Genomic DNA, 12,470 nt, shown 5'->3' on the forward strand with positions numbered 1-12,470 from the left:
ACCCCTAAATTTAGAGGGCAGCAAGGTCCTCATTGCTGAAAATCAAATTATGTAGTGGCTTCAGAAAGACATCGCGAAAAAAGTTTGAGATAAAGCTTGCACACATACTAATTCCAAGAAATATTTCCCAAGGCAAAGTCCTAAAGCTTAGTACTAACACTAGTCAAACTAATCATTGCGTTGGTAACATAATATCATCATTGAGGTCATTTTGGAATGCGATAAAACACAGAAGACTTATTAAGTGATCAAAAAATGTTTGCAAGAGATAGAGTAAAAGAAAAAGCAAAGAGAAGTTGGTGTTTAAGATGAAATTCATAGATTAATTATAAATTTTTGCGATTTTCAAGCTAATTAAATCATGCGATGATAGATAAAAAATAAAAAAAAATTAAAAGCAAACACCTCTAAATTTAATTTTCCCCCGAATCATTGTTATCTTGCTTCAGTGGTATCTTTTCTTCTAGGAACTATAAAGAAGCTTGAAGATGCGGGGGAATGGGTGGTCCAACCATGAGGCATGCTACGACGTCTTGAAAAAATTAAATCACGAAATAAAACGACTCGTGTTGCCTTTGTGTTTGCTGGCAAATGAAGCTTTTGGTGACGGTCTGTTGCCGTTGGACTTCTTGAACTTGGCAATGGAAAAATTCTCTTAACTCGTTGTGTTGCACAACGAGTTTTTGTTATTATCGCATCAAGACATTCATCTGTGATGTGATCATGTTTTGCTACAGCAACAAATCATCAAGTCCTCCTAAGACAGCCTCACGAAGGTCATCATGAAGAAATTTGTACCATTCGGCAACTTATGGGTCGTCTTCTTCAGACGATTTAGAGAAGGTATAGGTGTTGTTAATTTTGTTGTGATGGGCAAAATGGGGAGAGAGAGTTCTTCAAGGGATGGGGGCGCTTATTTAGGTTGACGCCTAATGTAGAGGACTCTTCTGATAGATCATCAAAGTCATCTGGATGCGAGGGAGAGTCTATCCTAGGTTTACGTGAGAAGGTTTGGCTTCGGTAGGAGGGAGGTTTCTTAATTTGAGGTGATGCGATCACCTTTTCTTCAACACTTGGAAAAATAACCACCTTTTGCTTTCCATGCTGAGCAGGCTCTAAAGGAGTTTGGGCTTGTTGGGGTTGCCACTTCGTTTGTTGCTTAGGCTGACTCTCGACTTGTTGCGTTGGTAATCTCATGAGGCTTCGGAGAAAGTTACTCAGGAGTGTGCTTTTCACTTCCACATCCTCTTATTCATCAAAAAAATCAGCGATGGGAAGAATAGTTACACCCTCAATTTCGAGAATGAAGTCCATATTTGCCTTGCGATAATGCGACCAACGTTGATCGGAACTCATCACATTATGCAGTAAATCACCATCACTCAATCTCTTAAAACCGAGTGTTCATGCGTTGTCGGATCCAGCTTTCTCTTTATGAAGTAGAGCCACATGTTTGCCTCAAATATTAGGTTGTGTGGCGATAGCGTTTTTACTCCCTTAATAGATGTGAACCATTTGGTCCCAAGTTGGGCAATCACTTCCAATGCATTCATCCATTCTTCAGCAATTGCCTCTTCAATGATCTGATTTCCCTCGATGTCAAGGATGTCTTCCAAATTATATATATCGTTAATTTTCTTGACACTGAATCCGACTGTCGTCTCGTCAATGTCAGTTCTATATCTTTCTGAATGTGGTGTCCCATCATAGAATGCACAAACCACTGTCTGTTTATCCGTTCTGGCTCTCTCGTAAAAATATCTCCACCCCATCGCATCTACAATGTTTATGATGAAGGTGGACAGTGGTGCATTCTCCGAGAAAAAACCCATCTCGATCAAGGTTTGCGGCCACTTCTTTGGCACTTTTTCCTCCTTCACTATGGACGTCTTACCTTTTTTTCCCTCCTCGAGGCTTTTGCCCCTTTCTTCTCAAGCTGCTTCTTCTTTTTTGCTGTCTTTTTCTTTTGTTTCTCATCCTGCCAGGTCCTCTTTTCTTCTTGAATCTTTTTCAAATCGACAAACGTTACATTCTTGAAAGAAGACCACATGAGAGATCATAAACCACGAAGCAAATTAGTATTAAATAAAGCCACTGAAGAATCAACAAGAGTTGTTGATGATGATGTTTGTCCTTCATCAAGAGTTAATGAAGGGACTATCACTTCAATTTGGTCTCATCCTTCTCAATCACTGAGAGTGCCTCCATGCAGTGGGAAGGTTGTAGCACAACCTAACCATTACTTACGTTTAACTGAAACTCAGGTCGTCATACCAGATGATGGTGTTGAGGATCCATTGTCTTATAGGCAGGGAATGAATGACGTGGATGAGAACCAATGGGTCAAAGCCATGGACCTTAAAATGGAGTCGATGTACTTCAATTCAGTATGGGATCTTATAGATCTACTTAAATGGCTTAAACCCATTGGGTGTAAATGGATCTACAAGAGAAAGAGAGATGTAGCTGGGAAGGTACATACCTTCAAAGCTAGATTCGTAGTAAAGGGTTATACTCAAAGGGAAGGGGTTAACTATGGCGAAACTTTTTTCCCTGTTGCTATGCTTAAGTCTATAAGAATTATCTTATCTATAGCCATATATTATGACTATGAGATATGGCAAGTAGATGTTAAGACAGCCTCTCTGAATGGCAATCTTGAAAAAAATATATTTATGTCTCAGCCCGAGGGGTTCATAGCCCAAGGTTAGGAGTAAAAAGTTTGCAAACTGAATCGATCCATTTATGGGTTGAAAAAGACATCCAGATCTTGAAATATTAGGTTTGATATTGTGATCAAATCTTTTGGTTTTGACCAAAACCTTGATGAGCCTTGTGTTATAAGAAAATCATTAATGATAAAGTAGCTTTCTTAGTACTCTATGTGAACAATATCCTACTCATTGGGAATGATCTAGGATACCTTACCAATGTTAAAAAGTGACTAGCGGCCCAATTTCAAATGAAAGATTTTGGAGAGGCGTAGTATGTTCTTGGGATCCAAATCATCAGGGATCGTAAGAACAAAAAGCTAGCTATGTGCAACTTTTATTGACAAGATGTTAATTTGATATTCGATTCAGAACTCTAAGAAGGGTTCATCGCCTTTCAGGCATGGAGTTCACTTGTCTAAGGAACAATGTCCTAAGACACCTCAAGAAGTTAAGGACAAGAGACATATTCTCTATGCCTCAATTATGGGCAGTTTAATGTATGTTATGCTCTACACTAGGCCTGACATTTGTTATGTAGTGAGAATAGTCAGTAAGTACCAGTCCAATCCAAGATTAGACCACTGAACTATAGTTAAGAATATCCTCAAGTATCTTAGGAGAATGAGGGACTATATGCTCATGTATAGAGCTAAGGAATTGATCCTTACGGTATACACGAACGTTGATTTCCAAACTGACAAGGATTCTAGGAAGTCCACGTTAGATCAGTTCACCCTAAACGAGGGAGCTGTAATATGGCATAGCATTAAGCAAGGATGCATTGTAGACTCAACCATAAAGGCTGATTATATAGTTGCTTGTGAAGCAGCAAATAAGGCAGTTTGGCTAAGGAAGTTCCTAAGTGATTTAGAAGTTGTTCCAAACATGAACTTACCGATCACCTTATACTGTGACAACAGTGGGGTTGTGGCCAACTCGAAAGAACCTCGTAGCCACAAATGAAGAAAGCACATTGAGAGGAAGTATCATTGATACGGGAGATTTTGCAACGAGGAGATGTGATTGTCACAAAGATCGCTTCAGAGCATAACATTGCATATCCATTTATGAAGGCTCTCTTGGCTAAAATGTTCGAGAGTCATCTAGAGAATCTAGGTCTACAAGATATGTACATTGTGTAATCTAGGGCAAGTGGGAGATGTGTATATTGAGGTTGATGTTTTAAAGTCTCATGTCCTGTAGTTTGTAAATAGTTTGTATGAACACTTGTGATGTATAATATATGATATTTTACTTCACTTCTTGATTTTGCTCAGTTGAATGTTTTATTTTCTTTACTACCAACCAATAAACTAAAATCCTTGGTTATCTTTATGTAACTTAAGCATGTATGTGGTGACATACAAGTGGACCCTGTCTTAAGGGATAACCAAAATGGTCTATAGTATATGGATATAGGAGGGAAACCTTATCCTGGTAACACTATGGATGTGGCCCGCTTTGTGGAATGGTCACAAGTGTTGTGACTTGTCACAGATGGTCTGATCCTGATCATTTGTGTAGGGGATATACGAGCGGGGGCATCTTATATAAAGAGTTTGTATAAGACCTGACTACAAAATGTTAACGTCTCGTTAAATAACACCGTTCATGACAAAGACTTCACTTCGCTAGGATGACCATAGGTAACATGACCTCAATCCTAAGTGAGTTAGGAACTTCTGCTATTGAGGGCGGTTTTTTTATTTGCATGAGTGCGAGTGGCCAGGTCGCCGACTCAAACCTACCACTTTGAGGATTCGTCTGATTTAGGAGCTGGGAACTCAACTACACAAGATGGAATTCACTCCTTCCCCAAAGCAAGGGTAAGTAGATAGATAGCTCCATTAAGGGCTGATTTCAAGGCTTGAACGATGTGGTGCCACATACCATCTCATGGCCCAAGAGTTGTTCATGGACTATGTTGTATTGTTCATTAGAGGAATCAGTGGTATTTAAGGAGTGAGATGTAACTACAGAGGTAAAATGGTAAATTGGCCCAGCTGTACTTACGAGCATCTGTGAAAGGTTATCATACTCATGATTGGTTATATCTAATGGACACAAAAATATATTTGTGGTAAGAAGAGTTCAACTGTCGGTCTTTAGTAGAATGCCTGACAATTAACGGATTGTGGATCTCGTGGCTAAAGAGTTTAGTCAACTATTCACATACTGTTGGAGCTTCGAGCCATAGGTTCATAAGGTCCCCTTAGTAGCTTGGATAAAGTTGAGAATCAGTTTTTGGGTCCATTTGAAATGTTCAAATTGACGAGAGGGAGTTCCATTATATTGATATAATTGAACTGGTTAATTATATATGATATGATTGACTAAATGTATGAGATACATTATTTTGGAGGAAATTGGATATAAATATGATTTATATCAAGTACAAGAGAAAACACTATAGTAGATATATGATATCAAACTATAGGTTAAGAATATAATATGATTATATTAATTAATTAATTAATTGGGCAGTTATGTGATAATTGGCCGAGTTTTTCTCCGGATTCGTGTGAAAGTGGGAAGTTCGATTCAGTTTTTGTAACTGAAGAATAAAAATGAAAATAATTTTCATTTTGTGAAAAAGATCTGAAAAATCTCTCACGGTGTGAAAGTATACGATCGCTTAGCGTTGAGAGCCTATGCAATAGCGCCCATTTTCCTAAACGATCGCACACCCGCGTACTAAACGATCGCTTACATTTACTACATGATCGCTTAGCGCGCTGAGCGGAACTAAATGGTCGCTTACCTTTTGATAGACAATCACTTATTAAAGCATGCCAGTAATTAATGTTACAATGCATATTTGTTTGTTAGAATGTATGTGTGGTAATTCTATCACAATGAAATCGAAAAGATATGCTCCCGCTCATAGGCACTCTTGTTTAAGAGTTCCTTCAGTGTAATGGGTATGCAATGCCCTAGTTTATTGTTTTTTACTTTGTATTTGTAACATCCTTATTGTTCCATGTAATGTACATCCTACTAACTAGAGTTTTTGTTCAAGTGGGAGTTTGTTGGGTTTTATGCCCTAAAACTCACAGACAGTGAATGTAATTAGATGACTGTCATAAATAAATAGTTATCAATGTTTTTATCAATAAGTGTTATTGATGTTTTATTTAATTTTGTCTTATTAATCCTAAAATTCAATAAAATAACATCCTAAGCTGTCTTATGAGTTTTGAACTATATGTATAGACATATAGGGATCAATGTTCAAGATACAACCTAAAGGATTTATAGTATAGGGGTAAGGTTTGGTACCTTATCCTGGTAACACTATGGATAGAACCCACTTTTTATTTGATACAAACGCAGTGATCCAACACATTCATGTAGTTGACACGCGAGTTGGGGTATCCTGTGCAATGAGTTTGCACAAGACTAGACTGCGAAATAGTAACCACTAGATATAACTCCATTGACTAGTTAGGTTTCTATTTCAATAGGATGACCTAGGAAACTTAGTCTTACTCCTAAGTATATTATGAACTCCTATTCACGAGGAATTGTCCTTTGATTTGTATAGGTGAGAGTGGCCAGTTCACCGACTCGATATGCCTACCATTTTGGGGATAAGACCGAGTGGGTAGCTAGGAACATAATCATACAAGATGGATTTCACTCCTTCCTGACTTTAAGGTAAGTAGATGAGTGTTCCCTTAAGTGGTGCCTCCAGGACTTGAAGAAAGAACCCTACCTTCTCACTGACCCGAGAGGTGTTTCTATTTAATGGTTCGACCATAAATAGGTTGTTCATTAAATGAGCACTGGTACTTAAGAATGTAGAGGTAACCTAGGGTAAAACGCTAATTTGACTCAACTAGTGTTACGGACACTCGTGAAGGACTAACTTGTTGTTATTGGTCTATATTCGTGGACACAGAGACATATCTATAGTGAGATGAGTGCAGTTGTGAGTCTTTAGTGGAGTGTACCCACAGTTAACGAATACTGATTAATTTGGTTAATGAGTTTAGCCAATTAATCTCACATCGTTGGAGCTTCTTATCTATAGGTCCATTAGGTCTCCTTTCTTGCTTGTAAAGGGTATTGGGATATTTGTCATTAAATTGAATTTGAAATGTTCAAATTCATAATTGGAAAATTTTTAATGTGTGTTGATACTTTTTAATATAAAATTTAATTTTAGACTTTATTATTATTTTGTATATGATTCAAAATTAATAAATGAGAGAACAAAATATTTGAAAGGAGTTCAAATATTACTTAATGTGAATAAGATTTATATTGAAAACTATAGGTTAAAAATAATGTGCATTGAATGCACATTAAAACTATAGGCTAAATGAGATAAGTGTTTTTGAATATGATTCAAATGGAAAATTAAATTAAATTTATGATATTTAATTGGATTATTAATTAATTGATTAATTAATTATTTATTTAATTTAATTGATTAATTAAAAAATATAGGTTAAATTTAATGTACATTAGATGCACATTAAAATTATAGATTATGTGAGAGAAAATTATTTAAATATGATTTAAATGATCATTTAATTAATAAATTTAATTTAATTTAATTTAAACAAATTAACTCCCCATTTTAGGGAAGTTACGAGAAAACGTGGGATTAATCGTACGTTTTTCTCTTCCTTTCTCACCATCCCTCTCTCTAACAAAAGAGTTTTGTTTTGTAGGGGAGTAGAAAAGACTTTCAAGGTCTCTGTGTGTGGTTTCTTCTTTTTGAAAAAAGAAAGAAAAAAATCGTTTTGTGATATTCCCAAATCCTAAAAAGAAAAAATCTCACAATTCTCCATAGCCTCAATTCCCTGCAAGAATAGGAAGGTTTCTAAGTGGTGGTGCCCAATCCCAATTCAACAGAGAAATTCAACATAATTGTCAAAAAGTTTGCAGGGTAGGGTTTCTTCCCCTGTATAATTACTCTTTTGGTGAATAGCATGCTTAATCTTTATTACCTTTTATTCCAATGCAAAAATTATTTTGATTTTAAATGCCAATTTTAAAAATAAATAAATAAATGAAATGGTTTTGTGTTTTGGCTTCCGTTATGCCTTAAGGTTTTCATCCCTTCATTGAGGTCATCATGATGCACGCATAATAAATGAGATGTCAGATGGTGATTCTGATAATGTCTTTTCACTATCCTAATGATCAGCTTTTGTCGTTCAAGATTCCCTCGCTTGCAATGAGTTTGACAAAGATGCATTGAGTTAGTATTCAATGCATTCCAAAACTCATCACAACACTCGACACTTCTAAACCCTATTCTTAACCCATACCCAACCAATCTTATGAAGCAATCATTATTCACAACAAAAAAAATAAAAAATAAGAAAGCAATCAATTAAGAATAAACGAAATAAAAGACAAGCATACAAGGATACAAAAAAGGATATGATGCGTCGTTGAAAAGATGTCAACTTCTCAGTGCAGGGACTTTCCAATCACTATTATTCGGGCTTTCCCAGGTCGATGGAGGCTTTTTCATGATCAAAATCACCTTGAAAAAAATATGGTTTCATTCTTTGACCATTGACTTTAAATGCGTTGGACCCATATTCATGCATCAGCTCTACTGCTCCATGAGGGTAGATCTCCTTAATAATAAAGGGTCCTGACCAGCGTGACTTTAATTTACCTGGAAATAAATGTAGACGTGAAGTAAATAACAGGACTTTTTGACCAACTTCAAAAGTTTTCTTACTAGTGCTTGGTCATGCCAACGCTTCATGCATTCTTTGTAGATTTTGGCGTTTTCTTATGCTTGTAATCTCCATTCATCTAACTCTAGTAACTGCAACTTTCTTGCTTATCCCGAGGCTTCCATGTTAAAGTTGAGCTTCTTGGTGGCCTAGAATGCCTTATGTTCAAGCTCCAAAGGCAAATGGCATGCAGTACCAAAGACAATCGCATATGAAGACCTTCCGATTGGCGTTAACACTGTACAATAGGGCCATAGTGTCTCATCCAGCTTTTGTGCCCAATCTCTTTGCATTGAGTTGACAACCTTTTTAAGTATTGATTTGATTTCTCGGTTGTACACCTCAGCTTGACCATTCTTTTGAGGATGGTAAGTTGTTGCAATTTTGTGATGAACATTATATTTAACTAAAAGCTTACTGACAATGCGATTGATGAAATGAGTTCCTTCATCGCTTATGATGCAACGTGGGGTGCCAAAGTGAGTGAAAATATTCTTCTGTAGGAACTTTGAAACTGTTGTTGCATCATTTTCCGTGCATGAAATTGCTTCAACCCATTTTGATACATAATCAACGGCTACCAAAATGTAGTTGTGACCATTGGAGGGCAGGAATGAGCCCATGAAGTCAATTCCCCATACATCGAACAATTCAATTCAAGGATAATGTTCAAAGGCATCTCATTGCTTTTGAAAATATTCTTTGTGTGTTGGTAGTTGTCGCATTTCATAACGTGGTCTCTAGCATCCTTAAATAGTATGGGCCAATAATACCCACTCTGGAGTACTTTAGCTGTTGTGCACTGACTTCCAAAATGGCGACCAAATGGTAACTGATGACATTGATATAAATTGCGATGAAAGGCAGTTTTCGGAACGCATTGCCTTAGAATATGATCTGGGCCTCTTTTATAAAGGAGTCGTTCGTCCCAGTAGTAGAATTTACATTCATGCATAAGTTTCTTCTTTTGTTAGGCAGTATAGTCCTCTTGGAACTGTTTGCAGACTAGAAAATTAACAATATCTGCATACCAAGGCAAGAATTCGTCAACTTTTAATATTGTTCCATTAGGAAAAAAAGCGTTCACTTCTGGCTGGCGGTAATCACTTTCAACATTCTCAAGCCACGATAAATTATCTACAACTTTCTTTCCTGATCCCTTGTGATTGATGATTTCAGTGTCCTATTCTTACGAGAGTAAATACCCATCTGATTAATCGCGGCTTGGCATCCTTCTTGGTTATAAAATGTTTGATGGTTGAATGATCTGTATGAAGGATTACCTTTGATCCTAACAAATATGGTATGAATTTTTCCACTGCGAGCAATTCCTTCTCGGTTGTTGTATAATTCTCCTGTGCACTATCAAAGGTTTTGCTTGCATACATGATTGGATGAAGAACTTTGTCCCTGCATTGGGCCAAGGTTGCTCCCATCGTATAATCGCACACACAGCACATTAATTCGAATGGTTTCGACTAGTCAGGTGCCATTAAAAAGGGTGTTGTGATCAATGCTTATTTTAATGTTTCAAATGCTTTTGAGTAGTTAGTATCAAATTCGACGAATCTATCGACTTCCAGCAGCAAATTCAATGGTCTTGCGATTTTCAAGAAATCCTTAACAAATCTGTGGTAGAATCCAACACGTCTGAGGAAGCTTCGAAGTGTTTTCACATAGGTGGGTGGTGACAATTTTTCTATGGTATCAATTTTAACCTTGTTAAATTCCAACCCAGATTTAGACACCTTGTGCCCAAGCACAATTCCCTTGTTACCATGAAATTTCATTTCTCCCAATTCAAAACGAGGTTGGTGTCTTTGCACCTCTTTAAAATCTTCTCGAGATTCGCTAGACATATTTCATATGTCTTGCCATACACTGAGAAAGCATCCATGAGAATTTTCACCAACTCTTCAAGATAATCAGAAAAGATGGCCATCATGCACCTCTGAAAGGTGCTTGAGGCGTTACATAGCCTAAAGGGCATACACCAAAAGGAAAATGTCCCATAGGGAAAAGTGAAAGTCATCTTTTCTTGGTCTTTGGGTGCGATCATGATTTGGATATACCCCGCATAGCTATCTAGGAAGCAAAAAAACTTGTTTCCTGCCAGTCTATCCAACATCTGATCAATGAATGGTAGGGGAAAGTGATCCTTCTTAGTAGCCGCGTTGAGCTTCCTATAGTCCATACAATTTCTCCAACCTGTAACCGTATGCATCGAGATTAGCTCGTTGTTTTGGTTGGGAACTACAGTTATTCCATCCTTTTTGGAATGCATTGCACGGGACTGGCCCACGTGCTATCTGAAATGGGAAAAATAATCCCTGCATCCAACCACTTAATAGTTTCCTTCTTAACAACTTCCATCACCGCAGGGTTGAGCCTATGCTAGTGTTCAACAAAACCTCCTTTTCCATTTTCAAGTCTGATTTTATGTATGCAATAGGATGGACTGATTCCCTTGATATCAGCGCCTTAATGTATTTATTCAAAACCTTCAAGCGAGCTTCTTCTTTTTCTTTTAAGAGTATTGTTGAGATAATGACAACTAAGATATCATTCTTACCAAGGAATGCATATTTTGAGTAGGCAGGGAGTGCTTTCAAATCTAAAACTGGTGATTGTTCAAGTGAAAGCTTGATTTTTCCTTCTCGATCTTCCAAACTCAAGGGTTCAATTCTTTTGTATCTCTTTTACAGCATAACATGACTCAAATTTTGCATTCGCTTCATCCTTTAATTCTATTTCTTCATTAATTTTAAATTCTAGCTTACAAGGCCAAACTTCTTCCAAGTCAACTGTTTCACATGTGTTGATCTCACCAGGATATTCCATTTCCTTAAGAATGTTAAACTTCATCTTCTTGCCATTAACTTGCATGGTGATTTCTCCTTTATGTACATCAATTTGGGTTCTTCTGTGGATAAGAAGGGTTTTCACAAAGTGATGGGTACATCTTTGTCTGTTTTGTAGTCTAATATAATTAAGTCAGCTGATCAAATGAATTTGTCCACTTTTACAAGCACATCTTCTAATTTTTCCCTCTGGGGGTACCAAGGAACGGTCTGCCAGTTGCAACGTAACCATGGTGGGTGCAAGTTTTCCTATTCTCAGTTGCTTAAAGATTGAAAGTGGCATGAGATTAATGTTGGCTCCAAGGTCGCAAAAGGCTTGTCCTATATAAACTCCTCTAATGGAACAGGGAATGGTGAAACTCCCTGGATCTCGCATTTTTGGTAGAATAATGGTGCTATAATCTTGTGTCAGTGCGACAATCTCGTAATTCCCCATTGTCCTTTTCTTTGATATGATATCTTTTAAGAATTTGGCATAAGATGGCATATGCTCCAACACCTCAATGAGTGGAATGTTAATATGAAACTATTTTAACACTCTGAGGAAGTGTTAGAATTGGCCTCATCATTCTTCTTTCTCAATCTCTGTAGGTATAGAAGTAATTGCACCTCATGTGATGCCCTTAAAGTAGAAGTTATCACCAATAAGTCTGTGTTTTTCTTGGTTTTCATGCGATGGTATTTGTGGTTCCTACATTGGTTGTGTGTCAGTGTGTTTATCAAAAGAATACTTATGTGCCTCATCAGTAAGCTCGCTTGATTTTTCTTTCGGATCTTCTTTCATGATGCAACCACTTCTCAATGTCACTGATGACATTGTTCCTTGCCTGAACTTCCCGCATTGTGAGGAACTTCGATGTTGCTTGGTAATGAACCTGGTGGTCTATTTTTCAATTCTCCAACAATCTACCCATTTGAATTTCCATGTTTTGAATGGATGTCGCTTGATTTTACAAAATTGCTTCATTTTTCTGTATGTATTCTTTTAACAAATTTTCTAAAGGTGAAGTTGTTGGTTGTTGCGATGAACTTGATGCTTGTTGGTGCCCATTTTTTCATTGAAGAAACTCAGGTGGTCCATCTCTAGGAGCATTGTGATGGTTGGCTTGCCCCTACTGATTTCCTCCCCATGAAAAATTTGGGTGGTTTCGCCAACCAAGGTAGTAGGTATTTGAAAATGGATTATTTTA

At 37.2% G+C, this 12,470-nt stretch overlaps 1 protein-coding gene across 1 annotated transcript; it reads right to left on the reverse strand.

The window, feature by feature from the left end:
* Positions 1–11,413: 11,413 nt before the first annotated feature.
* LOC120090670 lies at positions 11,414–11,716 on the reverse strand. The gene has a single exon (XM_039048388.1). It carries the CDS (start codon positions 11,714–11,716, stop codon positions 11,414–11,416), a length of 303 nt encoding a protein of 100 aa, XP_038904316.1.
* Positions 11,717–12,470: the final 754 nt, after the last annotated feature.

This window comes from Benincasa hispida, chromosome 11 (assembly GCF_009727055.1).
Source record: "Benincasa hispida cultivar B227 chromosome 11, ASM972705v1, whole genome shotgun sequence".
In the NCBI taxonomy this organism is placed as follows: domain Eukaryota; kingdom Viridiplantae; phylum Streptophyta; class Magnoliopsida; order Cucurbitales; family Cucurbitaceae; genus Benincasa; species Benincasa hispida.

Excerpts from the sequence above, each read along its gene's own strand:
- LOC120090670 (XM_039048388.1), bottom strand. The coding sequence starts at position 11,716 with ATGGGGAATTACGAGATTGTCGCACTGACACAAGATTATAGCACCATT.